Source organism: Hemiscyllium ocellatum, chromosome 3 (assembly GCF_020745735.1).
Source record: "Hemiscyllium ocellatum isolate sHemOce1 chromosome 3, sHemOce1.pat.X.cur, whole genome shotgun sequence".
In the NCBI taxonomy this organism is placed as follows: domain Eukaryota; kingdom Metazoa; phylum Chordata; class Chondrichthyes; order Orectolobiformes; family Hemiscylliidae; genus Hemiscyllium; species Hemiscyllium ocellatum.
In genome coordinates, this window is record NC_083403.1 from 90,890,907 (window position 1) to 90,905,959 (window position 15,053).

A 15,053-nucleotide genomic window follows, 5' to 3' on the forward strand; every position below is an offset into this window, starting at 1 on the left:
AAAGGAAATTGGATAGGTGCATGAGAGAAGTAAATTTTACAGAGAGGAGTAACAGAAATTTACAGACATCCAGGACACTCAAAAGCCTGAACAGGCTCCTTTTGTGCCATTAATGACTCTTACATGTAATTGTAGATCTACTATTTTATACAGAGTACCTGGTGGCCTAGCTGCAATTAATGTTACTCAGCGATGGAGTGACAATCCAGACGTAGGCCTAACTGCCTCATGATTTAAAACATCCTCAATTTCGCATCATTCTGCATTTGAAACCAAATAAGAAGTGAACTTCAACTTCTCTAAAAGTATGTAGATGCTCATATCCTAATTGCCCAGCAAAACAAAGAAAAGTAAAGCAAAATCAGACAGAACGGTTACAAAGTGATTTTTGACCTTCACCTTCGATCTGGAAGGAAGTACATTTTTACATAGGGATTCCTGGGACGACCATCCCCTCGGGAAGGAAGCTCCGTGGCTTGTAAAACATTAACTATCAGCTGATGGCCAACTTTATCGTACCAAAGTTTCACCTGTGAAAATATGAACCCCATAAACAATTTGAAAATCATAGTCCTTAAATAACATCATAGAGCAAATGAAGAGTCGAATCTTTGTTGAACTTCAGAAACCTTGGTGGCAAAAGGTCTCTGTTCTCAATGAGTTCTCAACTGATGGAAAATGTCTTTTACTACTGTATAGACCTTGATTCAGATCAGATACTTAACTAGAAGGAAGTTTGAAGTACATGTTTCCCAGACTGTCTGAGGCCATTTCTCTAAATTCACTTGACTAATGCGAGTCAATACTAATTTCAGAATCTTCTCTTATGCAGATCTGAAAACAGGTAAATGAGTCTGCTGCTGAAAGAACACTCCTGAGCTTGGTGTCAAGGGTTATCATCTCATGCATGCAACTCATATTTCCTGCCTTGGTTGGCATATGAACATATTTCTTTAAAACTGGTTAAAGACTTCAATAGCAAATATGGCAACTGCACACTGAAGTCCTACATCAATAATTTTACAGCTATCATACTTTTTCCAATACCTCCCTTCAGAGGTGTTGCCTATTACCAAGGTGCAACAGTCCTCTGGTAGTTTGTCTTAGCAGATATATTTTCTGTTTGTGCCCAATCCAGATTGTACCTGAATTCCTCATGGAGAGACTTTCTGGCAGAGTTAAAAATCAGGAGTTGCAGTTGAGTTTTCACCCCATGTTCTGGCAAAAGAACAGCAGAATTTTGGAAAAGGCAAGGATAATGAGTGAACTCAGACAGGAGAAAGTGAGGACTGCAGATGCTGGAGATCAGAGCTGAAAATGTGTTGCTGGAAAAGCGCAGCAGGTCAGGCAGCATCCAAGGAGCAGGAGAATCGACGTTTCGGGCATGAGCCCTTCTTCAGGAATGAGGAGAGTGTGTCCAGCAGGCTAAGATACAAGGTAGGGAGGAGGGACTTGGGGGAGGAGCGTTGGAAATGCGATAGGTGGAAGGAGGTTAAGGTGAGGGTGATAGGCCGGAGTGGGGGTGGGGGCGGAGAGGTCAGGAAGAAGATTGCAGGTTAGGAAGGTGGTGCTGAGTTCGAGGGTTGGGACTGAGACAAGGTGGGAGGAGGGGAATGAGGAAACTGGAGAAATCTAATCCCTTGTGGTTGGAGGGTTCCTAGGCGGAAGATGAGGTGCTCTTCCTCCAGCCGTCGTGTTGCTATGGTCTGACGATGGAGGAGTCCAAGGACCTGCATGTCCTTGGTGGAGTGGGAGGGGGAGTTGAAGTGTTGAGCCATGGGGTGGTTGGGTTGGTTGGTCTGGGTGTCCCAGGGGTGTTCTCTGAAACATTCAGCAAGTAGGCGGCCTGTCTCTCCAATATAGAGGAGGCCACATCGGATGCAGCGGATGCAGTCAATGATGTGTGTGGAGGTGCAGGTGAATTTGTGGCGGATATGGAAGGATCCCTAGGGGCCTTGGAGGGAAGTAAGGGGGGAGGTGTGGGTGCAAGATTTGCATTTCTTGCGGTTTCAGGGGAAGGTGCCGGAAGTGGAGGTTGGGTTGGTGGGGGGTGTAGACCTGACAAGGGAGTCATGGAGGGAGTGGTCTTTTCGGAATGCTGATAGGGGAGGGGAGGGAAATATATCCCTGGTGGTGGGGTCCGTTTGGAGGTGGCGGAAATGACAACGGATGATACGATGTATATGGAGGTTGGTGGGGTGGTAGGTGAGGACCAGTGGTGTTCTGTCCTGGTGGCGATTGGAGAAGCGATGCTCAAGGGGGAGGTGTGGGCGCAAGTTTTGCATTTCTTGCGGTTACAGGGGAAGGTGCAGGGAGCCATTGTAACCAATCAGCACTATAAGCTTCTAGAAGTTGCATAATGGGGGTCTATTATGTTGTTCTGATTAATACTGTAAGTGTAGGTTCAATTCTCAATCTACCCAAGGGAGATTTGGCTTGTGGTCATAACTCTGAAAAAAGGAGGCAATAGCAAACCACTAGAACAAAACTACTGTTGACAGAAGCTTTCCAAGCTTCTCTGAACACAGGAATAAACCTGGGGATCTAGAGGATTATAAATATGACACCATTGTTTAAGAGCGGGGCAAAGGATAACCCGTCAAACTACAGACCCTACATCTTGACATCAGTGGGAAAACTGATGGAGGTCATAATACAGGCTAAGATAAATATACACTTAGAGAAATATTAGTTAATTCTAGACAGTCAACATAGCTTTGTTAAGGGCAAGACATGTCAGACAATTTTAATTGAGTTCTTCAGTGAGGTAACATAAGCAATGGATGAAGGTAATGCTGTGGATGTTGTATTTTTGGACTTTCAGAAAGTATTTGAATTGGTTCCTCATGGCAGGTCAGTTAGCAAATTAGAAATGTTTGGAATTGATGGGTCCTTGACAGCATGACTAGAAGCTGGCTAAAAGATAGGAAATAGATCATAGGTATAGATGGACATTTCTCAGATTGGAAATGAGTTGAAAAGGGAAATGGAGTTCAATCAATTTGTTAGAGTCTTTGTAGGAGTAACATATATTCTAGATAAAGGGAAACTGGCACACATAATATACTTATTTTTATTTATTCATTTTATCGGATCTGAGTGTCACTGTCTGGCCAACATTTATTGCCAGTACCTAATTGACTGCGAGAAGGTATCTTCTTGAGCTATCTTCCTGATCTGCTGCCATCCACCTGCTGTGAGTTGACCCACAATGCCATTATGGAGGAAATTTTCAGAAGGAATTTGACAAAGCTTCAAATAAAAGATTATTATTGCAAAGGAATTCATGGTGTATACAGCAACATATTATCATTGACAGAAGATTAGCTTGTTGGCAGGAAATACAGATCATGCTGAAATTGGTCTTTTTGTTTGTTTGGCAGGAAATGATGAATATGGTTATGCAATGGCCAGTTCTAGGGCCTTAGCTTTTTAGAATTTTCAACATTAACTTAGATAGGGGGGAGGAAATTTGGGGTGGCTAAATTTGCAGATGACACCAAGATATGTAGGAAAATAAGTTATGATTAGGACATAAAGTTGCAAACGAATAGTGTTATGAAGTTGAAAGCATGTACTGTACCTTTAAGAAAGGGTGAAAGCTGACAAGCACCTGTCATGTCACAGAGTGTGCTGAAAAATTGAAAGATGTAACATTTTGGTCGTAACCTAGATACCGGTGGTTTTCACAGCAGTTTGAATTTAACCAATCAGTTTAAATAATGTCCCAAGATACTAAAACCTAATTGAATTTGAATTTTTACTGCTTTGACATTGAACCAATGAGAAGATCTGATTTTTGAGGTATTAATAGGAGGCATTTAGGGCAGTTAGCAAGAAAGACCACCATCTGCAATTTGAAAGACTGCTATTTACCACACTCTCTGTCAAAGGTACCTTTTAAGTATGAAACATCTTTGCAGCAGAAGACTGAAGACAACCCAGGGAGATCTACAAACGGAAAGATCGACACCGGAGATGTCAGCTACTGGTTGGTTTTGAAAGTTGCGTTGCTGTAATTTTAATAGGGGCTTTATTGGATCAATATATTGTTATAGAGTGGGAGGTACATAGCAAACCTTTAACAGAAAGGGGGCTTACAGTTGTAAATACTTGTAGGTTAATGTTCACTTTTAAAGTCAAAGAATAACATTTTGTTGTTAATTAGTGTAATTTGTTTAGTTCTCTGTCACTCACACTTTAACAGATTACAAAGGGAGGTAAGCTTTTCTGTGTGTTTAGTTTAATTAGCAGAACAGTTTAGCAGTGTTTCATATCAATAAGGATAGTTAGAAGTTTCCAGGAAGAATAAAAACCAAAGTTTTATTCTAAGTTGCAGAGTTCTGCGATGCAGAGTGACCCGTGTTTTTTAGAGCATGAGTCACACACTGTTAGTTTGCAGGTACAGCAGGCACCTAAGAAGGTTAATGGGATGCTATCATTAAAGAAGGGATGTAAATGCATTACAGTTGGTTCAAAGGACGTTTACTGGATTGATGCCTGAAATGAGTGGGCTATCTTTTGAGGATAGGTTAGACAGGCCGGGCTTCTTCCCTGTGGAGTTTAGAAGAGTGAGGGGTAACTTGACTGATGTTACAAAAATTCTGAATGGCTTTGACAAGATCGATATGGAAAGGAGGTTTCCTCTTGTGGGTAAGTCCAGAACTAGGGGATTGTGTTTTAAAAATCAGAGGTCACTCTTTAAGGAAAGAGATCAGAAGAATCTTTTTTTCTTTTAAAGATTGTATGACTTTGAAACTCTCAGTCTGAGGTAAATAGATTCGTGTTAGGCAGAAGAATCCAAGATTCTCAGGAGGAGAAGGAAATGGGAACTGGAAATGTAAACATGTCAGCTGTGATCTTATTGAATGGTAAAATGGGTTTAAGTGGCCAAATGGCAAACTTCTGCTCCCAACCATATGTCTGCAGCTATTAAATCCAACTGCCTCTCCGTTTGCCAGCATTGCAATGTCTTTTATAATATGATGTATACTTCCTTTATATTAGCTGTATCTATAAGTTAGCAGCATCTAAAAACTTAATACTGACGGCTGGATTTTTATAAAGTTAGGACAACACTGGGGCCATTTAAAAATTCCAGACAGGTCCTAATTCTGGGATTCCTGCTCCCCACCAACAATTTTAGTCAGTGCATGAAGAGAGTGTACACTGCATCTCCTCACCTGGCTACTTTTACTTGCTTGGGAGGAGTGAGAGATAAGCATTTCCTTGTCTGCTGAAATATTCATACTCTGAGGCCAGCTTTTCCGTGACTCAGACTTTCAGATGGGGCATGAATCATTATCTAGATGATGAAAGGTAATTTCTGAAGGTCTTCCAGCTGTTTCCTCTGGGTCTTCATAGTCTCATCGCAATATCAACTTATAACTATTCCAAGTATATTCAACCAGTATGCACTATGTATATAGAGTCATGCAGCATCAAAACAGATCCTTAGATCCAATTTGTCTGCATCGACCAGACATCCCAATCTAATCTAGTCCCACTTGCTAGCATTTGGCCCATATCCATCTAAACCCTTCCTATTCATATATCCAACTGGATGCCTTTTAAATGTTGTAATTGTACCTGCCTCAACCACTTTCTCTGGCAACTCATTCCGTATATGCACCACCCTCTGCATGAAAAAGTTACCCCTTTTGGAAGTCTTTCTCCTCTTGTCTCAAACCTATGCCCTAATTTTGGACACATCACCCTAGTTAAAGACCTTGGCTACTCACCCTATCCATGCCCCTCGTGATTTTATAAATGTTCATATCAGCCTCTGACGCTTTGTGCAAAAAAAGTCTCAGATTATTCAGCCTCTCCCAAATTTAAATCCTCCAGACCCAGCAACACCCTTTTCTGCACCTTCTAAGGTTTAACAAAGTCCTTGCTATAGAAAGAACACCAGAACTGTAGAGTGGGTGAAAGGAGTTCAGTTCGTTTGACCACTTCTTTATAACAGAGTAGTGGGTGAGAGTTAGGTCTTACCACTTGTCACACTTCTTTATCAGATTATTAGGAGAGCGCCTTTCTGGGTGTTTTGGTTTTAATTATCAGAGGGGTTTTGACCTCCTCTTCTTAACAATACAATCTCCCAATAATTCCTGAATCATCCACTTGAAAATGCATGTTCACCAATAGATAACAATATATTAAGTAAATCAAATAAATTATTCTTGTCATATATAAACAGTCATGGATTAGATTTTCTTCTTTGTGCTTAGGTACTGTGTGAATAAGAATAAACAGCCATGGAAGATTGGATAGTTGTAAATGATCAAAAAATGATTATCAAATGTCCAAATGCAAAAGTGGCAGTGCTACCTTGTCAAACATGTTTGTTTTATTTTGGAAAACATATTACTGAAGTACATAAAGTTCATTTTAAAAAATGACAAAAAGCAAGCTATCTTCCTCAATATCTGTCTACTCCTGCGTGCTTTACGAATTCACTTACTGAAAGTTGTCCAGGTAGAACCTGGGGGGCATCTTTCAGAGCTCCAGGACTGGTCGGAGAAATGACTGAAATGCATGGTCGTTCCATCTTCTGTGACTCAAAGGAACTTGAACCTATAAAAGGTGAAACATCATTTATGTCATTTTTACATGTGGCTTTTTGTCATTATGTTGCGTTACCAACATACATATAAATGTGCATTTATAATATTTGTTGAATTCTGTATTTCGAATCTTATTAAGAAGAATCTTCTCAAGAATAAAACCTTCAAAATAACTCAAAGCCAGGAAATAAAGCAAAAAAAATGAAACTTTTATTTCACAACTTAGTTCTAATTCATCTCTCAAAATATCATTTACAAGTGAGACATAACATGCACGTCTTTGTACAAATGAGATAAAGTAAATCTTGGAAACCTGATGAGACAGTCTGTTGTGCAGATCTCTTTTATGACTAGGATTCGGAGCTCTATTCAGCTCAAAGTAAAACCATGCAAGTCTCTTTCATACTTTTGCAACAAGGTCCCTATTAATGAAAGATTAATCTGGAGGAACATCAGTACAATCCCCAAGATTCGTGGCAAAAAGATAGACCTGATTTAGTGGAATTAGAAAATTGTTTCTCAATATCTTCTAATGTGATAATTTTTACAAAAATCTAAATTGAACATTATGCAAACATAATTTTAGAAGTCCATGTAGAAAAAGAGATCAGCAAAATACTAGATTTTACTTGACTCTAAGATTAGACCTGAGCTCTACCATCCCCCTGCACCCTGTCACATTATCTGGGGCACTGGTCCTTGCTCACGTACTCATTTCCCAGTTGTTTAAATTGGAGATTCTCACTGATGTGTTTTAAGTCAAACATTATCTCAAATCTACCCTATTTTTGTTTCTCCTACATCATCAGAATTCCTTGACTGAACAGACTGGCTTAAACCAAACATATGGTTGATGAACCCAGGGAGTGTAGGTGGGGTTGCAGGTGGGCATGTGCTTGTGGTTAGGTGGTAGAAATGTGGGTGTGACTGTCATAAAGTTTTTGACTATGGTTGGACACGGTTGAGTTGGGGGTGCAGTGAGAAGTTAGGGATTGGGTTCGAATGTGGAGTGAGGATGTGGAGCAAGGGGTTAGGAGGTGCAAATGGGCAGGGTTAGAATAGCTTGTGGAACAGGGAACAGGTAAGTAGATGGTCACCTGTGAAATCATAAAGAAAATATCCCAGAACTGTTTTAGCTTCACAAGCTATGAATTGGAGTTTTCTGAACCAGACATCACTGGACTGTTCATCAACAACCATCCTTGCCGCACTCTCTATTCAAATCATTTGCACTTCATCCACTGTCTTCTGATTCTGTCTCTTCTGTTTGTCTCTATTGCTGCTGTAGCTGATCAACTGTCTAACACTGTAATGTAGAGCATTTGTGTAATTTAATAACAATTACAAAGACTTGATTATGTATGGGTATCTCTAAGTTAATAACCAATGCAGTTGGTCAAACCTATATTTTTAGGTTACCAAACCTTTTCTAAGGCTCAAATGAAAAGGAGTATCAGGAAGGTATAATCTAAGTGTTAATAAGTAGAGTTTGAGTGGAATATGATGTATGGGCTGAGATGAGCCATTTCATGGAAGCCATGTTCAGGACATAACTTTTGTTATAGCTGAGGATTTTCACCAACTTAACTCATTTTTCATTAATTAATATTCATCACTAAATAACAGAACAAAGAAGAACAACAAACAATAAAGCATAGTAAAAGGCTCTTCGGCCTTCCAAGCCTGCTTTTGTGGTTCTGTTCGCCGAGCTGGGAGTTTGTGTTGCAAACGTTTCGTTCCCTTTCTAGGTGACATCTTCAGTGCTTGGGAGCCTCATGTGAAGCACTTCTGTGGTGTTTCCTCCGGCATTTATAGTGGCTTGTCTCTGCCACTTCCGGTTGTCAGTTCTTGCTGTCCGCTGCAGTGGCCGGTATATCGGGTCCAGGTCGATGTGTTGTTGATAGAATCTGTGGATGAGTGCCATGTCTCTAGGAATTCCCGGGCTGTTCTCTGTTTGGCTTGCCCTATAATAGCAGTGTTGTCCAGTCAAATTCATGTTGCTTGTCATCTGCGTGTGTGGCTACTAAGGATAGCTGGTCGTGTTGTTTTATGGCTAGTTGGTGTTCATGGATGCGGGTCGTTAGCTGCCTTCCTGTTTGTCCTAGGTAGTGTTTTGTGCAGTTCTTGTATGGGATTTTGTACACTACATTGGTTTTGCTCATGCTGGGTATTTGGTCCTTCGTTCTGGTCAGTTGTTGCCTGAGAGTGGCTGTTGGTTTGTGTGCTGTTATGAGTCCTAGTGGTCGCAGCAGTCTGGCTGTCAGTTCGGAAATGCTCCTGATGTATGGTAGTGTGGGTAGTCCTTTGGGTTGCGGCATGTCCTCGTTCCATTGTCTCTCCCTTAGGTATCTGTTGATGAAATTGCGAGGGTATCCGTTTTTGGTGAATACCTAGTATGGGTGTTCTTCTTCCTCTTTTTGCAGTTCTGGTGTGCTGCAGTGTGTTGTGGTCCTTTTGAATAGTGCCCTGATGCAACTTCGTTTGTGTGTGTTGGGGTGGTTGCTTTCATAGTTCAGGACTTGGTCTGTGTGTGTGGCTTTCCTGTATATCTTTGTGGTGAATTCTCCATTCGGTGTTCTCTGTACCATCACGTCTAGGAATGGGAGCTGGTTGTCCTTTTCTTCCTCTCTCGTGAATCAGATTCCTGTGAGTGTGGCATTGATGATCCGGTGTCTCTATTTCTGTGTTTTTAATGATTACAAAGTTGTCGTCCACATATCTGACCTAGAGTTTGGGTTGAATTTGCGGTAAGACTATTTGTTCTAACCTTTGCATTACTGCTTCTGCTATGAGTCCAGAGATCGGTAAGCCCATGGGTGTTCCGTTGATTTGTTCGTATATCTGGTTGTTGAATGTGAAGTGTGTTGTGAGGCACAGGTCCAGTAGTTTAAGTATGCAGTCTTTGTTAATAGGTTCAACGTCCTGTTGTCTGTTCTGTATGTCCAGCAGGTTGGATATTGTTTCTCTGGCTAGGGTTTTGTCGATAGAGGTGAACAGTGCCGTTACATCGAATGAGACCATGGTTTCTTCCTTGTCTATGTGTGTATTTCTGATGATGTCCAAGAATTCTTGTGTTGATTGTATAGATTGTCTGGATCCGCTGATTAGGTGTTTCAGTTTCTGATGTAGTTCTTTAGCCAGTTTGTGAGATGGTGTCCCTGGTAGTGATACTATGGGGCTGAGTGGGATGTCTGGCTTGTGTACTTTAGGTAGTCCATAGAATCTGGGGGTGTTGTTGCTTTCCGGTTTCATTCTTTTTAGGTCAGACCTGGTTATCTGTCCATTTTCTTTGGAGATTCCTCAGTGTGCTGTTTATCCTATTGGTGAGCTGTGGGGTGGGGTCAGACTCCCTCTTTTGGTAGGTGTTGGTATCTGCAAGTAGTTGTTGTGCCTTTTGGATGTACTCTGTTTTGTCCGATATGACCGTCATTCTGTCTTTGTCTGCTGGTAGTATGATTATGTTCTTATCGTTTCTTAGTGATTTTAGTGCTTTACTCTCCTTGGCGTTGAGGTTATTTGTTTGTCTTTTCCTTGTTATCAGAGGTACGATACTTTGTCTCACTGTTTGTTGTGTCTCTTCTGTCAATCCATTGTTCCTGAGTGTGCATTCTAGTGCTGCTAGGAAGTCTGCTGTCTTGGCATCCCTGTGGTCGTAATTGAGTCCCTTGGCCAGTATTGTTCTTTCTGTGTCTGTGAGTTGTCTGTGGGAAAGGTTTTTAACCCAGGTGTGTGTTGTGGTGTCCTCTTCGTTGTGTGTTAGTTTGGCCATTTTTTCTTTTAGTGCCGTTTTTTTGCGGTGTGTGGTCCTGTTCTGTACTATGGTGAAGGCCTGTTCTATGGTCCAGGTCCATTCCTGATCGGTGGTTTTTGAAATTAACGATTTTTGGCGCGCAATTTCTTGTCTGTATTCGCGAAGTCTGTTGTGACCATCTGTAATCATTACCTGGATGATCCTGAGTCCGTTCTGTCTGGCTGTGTCCTTGGCTTGTGGATTGTTGACTGGTGCTCCCTGGCTGTTCTCTGTTTGGCTTACCAGTCAAATTCATGTTGCTTGTCATCTGGGTGTGCGGCTACTAAGGATAGCTGGTCGTGTCGTTTCGTGGCTAGTTGGTGTTCATGGATGCGGGTCATTAGCTGTCTTCCTGTTGTCCTATGTAGTGTTTTGTGCAGTCCTTGCATGGGATTCTGTACACTATTCCCTGGCTGTTCTCTGTTTGGCTTGCCCTATAATAGTAGTGTTGTCCCAGTCGAATTCCCTGGCTGTTCTCTGTTTGGCTTGCCCTATAATTGTAGTGTTGTCCCAGAACAACAACAACAACAAGCACCCGAGCTACAAATCTTCTCCCAAACTTCCAAACCTGCGCTGACACATTTTGCACTTCCGTACTAAAACTATCTTTACTTACAGGACCTGTATCCTTCTATTCTCTTCATATTGATGTATTCAGCCAAGTGTTTCTTGAATGTTACTATTGTGCCTGCTTCCATTACCTCCTCTGGCAGCCCTATCCAGGCACTCACCACCCTTTGAACCTGTATTCCCTCGTAACTGACACTTCCACCCTTGAAATAAGTCTCATATTTTCCACCCTATCCATGCCTTTAACAATGTTGTATACTTCTATCAGGTTGCTCCTCAACCTCCTGCATTCCAGTGAAAACAAACCCAGTCTATCCACCCTTTCTTCATAGCTAAAATCCCTATCCTGAGAAACCTTTATTCTGCCCTCTCCAAAGCATCCACATCCTTCTGATGGTGTGGTGTACACAATAGGGAGAACTCTTCTTAATCAAGCAGGGTCTTTGTATTATTCAAAGTGTACAGCCACAAATTTGCTTTGTTACTAACAATCATTCTTATCCTGCAAGGAATGTATGGCTGATGTAAGTTATTAAGAACAGTTAAAGTCTAAACGTTGACCTTTTTATTTTGTTCATTCCTTGACTACAAGTTGCAGGAAGGCAATTTATCTTTGCAGAATAGTATTATATTGGATTGTTTCTGTCTGTTACTGGATGGCAAATGAACTGTGCAAACAATAAATGACAGGAGCAATCAAATATAGAAACTTAGGGATTATAAATCCAAATCCTATCTTTTTGGAAAGTACTTACTAGACTCCAAAGGAGGATGCGTACTCTCCGGAATTCTAGGTATATCACTATGGATAAAAACAAAGTTACAATCTTGTGTCAGCAGGCAATGTCATGTTTTCAGCAAATACTATTCAGTTAAGATACTCCAGACATTTGATACTACAATTATTAAACAAAAGCAAATTATTGTGACTCATATTTATTTTGACACATATTCTCTGTTGGCATTTCAATAGGATATAGAAAGGAGGTCAATGGAATGGAAATTCAATATCTCAAAGTTCTCACATCTGCATGGTGTTAAAACATTTGCAAGAAATTGCTCAAAATATCCACTAGAAAGGACTTGTTCAATGCAGCTATCTGACTTTCAATAGATTCAGGCACTTAAGAACCATCAAGATTCACTTTCACTTGATGCAGTGACATCTGTTAAACTTGTCTTCATACTCTGCAAGAACAATTTGACTTGTAGGTCAGTCCAGGTCTATGGGAGGAGGGGCACTAAATTCCTGCTTTACAAATTTACAATTTAAAAAAAAGTAAGTATCACTTCATTTTGTTTTGCTCTGGAAGCAGTTCCACTGTTAACTGCAACTACTTCTACTCTTCAACAAGCCTCCTACTCACTGAATGTGTCCAAATGACATAACTGAAGCTGAATCTAGAGAATTGCCAAAAACATTGCAAGCAATGTGCGATTCATTAGCCTGTCCTATAATTGAAAACATTTGTGCAGCTACTGAATTGAAATCACAAGTTACAGATTCAAGCTGAGGTTTGTCGCCAAGGACTTGATTTTCACAGAACCTCATGGAATCCTGCTTCCATTTCAGACAGATTCCAAATGTTATAGTTAAGTGAATGGGGGAAGTTGAAAGTAATTCCTGAAGGAAAGAACTTCAAACTCTGCAAAATCTTTTGAAATCAGTGCTCAGTTCCCTAGTTTTACTGTTGCAAGGGCCTTGACCTGCAGTGTAAGTTAGTGTGACATTCCTGAACCACAGAGAAGATCCACAAGTCAGCTGCTCATGCAGTATTTGTTCACTTGGCTGAGTTTCAAAACCTTGGCAGGAGGCTCCATGTTTGTGCTTTTTTAAATGTGAATTAAGAATAGGTATGTTTATTTTTGTAAGGATTATGCATTATAATTCAAAAAGTTTGAATAGGCTTCATGAATGGGAGACTTTGTTTTCCAAAATTAAGTGAGAGCTCACTAATTGGAATTTGAATCACAACTTAATACATTTTCTGTACAATTCACTACTTCCATGAATCAAATTTATTCAGAGATTTGATTCTCTGATTTGTAAGGTCTAAAAAATCAACAAACTGGTGGTCAGGAATAGAGCTCAATTAAAATTTCACTGTTCTTGTACCCAAGGAGGTGCTGATAAAATATGCACAGAATCCCTACCTTGCAGGAAGAGGCCATTTAGACAAATAAATCTGCATCAACCCTCTGAACTGCATCCCAGTCAAACTGTCACCCTATCTCCATAAGTCTGCATTTATCATGGACAACCCACCTAGCCTACAAGTTCCTGGATACTACAGAGCATTTAGAATGGCCAATCTGCCTAACTTGAACATCTCTGGACTATGGGAGGAAACCGGAACAACCAAAGGAAACCACGAGAGAAACTTCAGTAAAATCACCGTCAGATTTTTCAAGTCTTATGAAAAGAATGCACAATAATCAGTTGACTACTTATGTACATGTATGTTCTTTCTGTTACCTTGAGGTAGTGTTTACACAATCACAGTCATCTCTTATATTGTTAATAGGCCATTTTATTTCAGCTTTACATAGTTTCCAATATCTACCGTTAGTGGATACTGAGTGAGTGGCCTTGGAGATGCCATGGTGGAGGACTTGAGTCAGCACCTAGACTACTAAGATATGGTGGGTGAGGTGTAAAGAGATGGCAGAGCTGAGGGTTAGACGGCCAAGCTGCAATTTTGTTTTAGAACTGGAATGCAGCTCCAGAAAACTAAGGCTGCCCTTCTAACCAGTTGCTTTGCACTCACCCATCTGTAAAACCTGCTGCTGAGGTTGGATAGTCCAACACTATTGTACATGTGATTCCTGGAGCAAACATGCATGCTTTAAACTGAGCCTGGTCTGGGGAGGTTTCAACTCGCATTCTCCATCTCGATAGCAAAAGTCCAACCCTAGCTCTCCACTGTGTGTGTCGTCACACTTTAAGCTTTAGAAGCTGAGACCTCAGTGTAATGTGTGTTAAAAATGTAACTAGCAGGCTATATCTAACTCTTAATGGGTTAAACATACAGGACAGCGAAGTTGGCAGATACATAAGATATTTCAAGCAGAGAAGTTGACTCAAGTCACAAAATCCTGAAAGATAATTTGTCATTCCAATAATTGTTAAACTGTCAGAACGTCATTAATCTGAACTCTACTTAATGCAAGTGAGACTACTTTTGGTTAGTTAGGCTATATTACAGGGGACTTGTGCATTACAGTTAAAATGTTTTATTAAGAAAAAATTAAAGAATAAATAAATAGCATTTAGAAGAATAGATTATACCAAATTCTCATTTGGTGGCAGTCTGAAACCCTAAACAGAGACTGCCACAGGCAGATTTTAACCAAAAATCTCCAGAACAAGATTTGGCCAGCATGCTTAGAAGAATGCAGCAGGTTGGAAGCTGAGTTGAATAAGTCAAGAAAGACTTATGTGGGCAAGTACAACTTAATCATTCTTTTGTGTTAAAGGCAAGTAAGACTGATTAAAATAATGAAGTGTGTCTGATCAAAACTGTTGCTTAATTGTTGTCTATGAGTTAATACATGGGCTTAGATGATACCTATTGTGACCTGTCCCTGTCACTAATTTTCCTCGTAAGCTGGCTGAAATAAACCTTAATGTTGCAGAATCTAGTCTTACCACCTACAGATTATATCAATGTATGACACAGGCAAAGGTGAATTTTCTCATCCACGGAACAATGTGTGATTTGATGAGAAGTGCAAGACAATGGTATCGAATGGCCAGTGAGGAGCATCTTGATGTCGAGAGCGAAAAGCCTGATTCTCTAAGCCATGGATTTATTGAGACATACAGCACAGAAACAAATCTTTTGGTCCAACTCGTCCATGCCAATCAGATATCCCAAATAAATCTAGTCCTATTTGTTAACATTTGACCCATATGCTGCTATAACCTTCCTCTTCATATACCCATCCAGTTGCCTTTTAAATGTTGCAATCGTACCGTCCTCCACCCTCTCTCTGGCAGCTCATTCCATACACACACCACCTTCTGCATGAAAAAGTTGCCCCTCAGATTCCTTTTAAATCTTTCCCCTCTCACCTTAAACCTATACCCTCGAGTTCTGCACTCTTCCACCCCAAGGAAAGGACCT

The 15,053-nt window shown here is 40.6% G+C and overlaps 1 protein-coding gene across 1 annotated transcript in view; it reads right to left on the reverse strand.

Moving 5' to 3' along the window:
• Window positions 1-15,053, reverse strand: part of LOC132833499 (regulating synaptic membrane exocytosis protein 1-like) — a 786,224-nt gene that overhangs the window by 279,826 nt on the left and 491,345 nt on the right. Inside the window, exons 10-12 of the mRNA XM_060851848.1 lie at window positions 11,682-11,728; window positions 6,464-6,576; window positions 400-530 (exon numbers count right to left, since the gene is read on the reverse strand). Of these exons, the coding sequence (XP_060707831.1) occupies window positions 400-530; window positions 6,464-6,576; window positions 11,682-11,728 (291 nt within the window). The remainder of the gene's footprint in view (window positions 1-399; window positions 531-6,463; window positions 6,577-11,681; window positions 11,729-15,053) is intronic.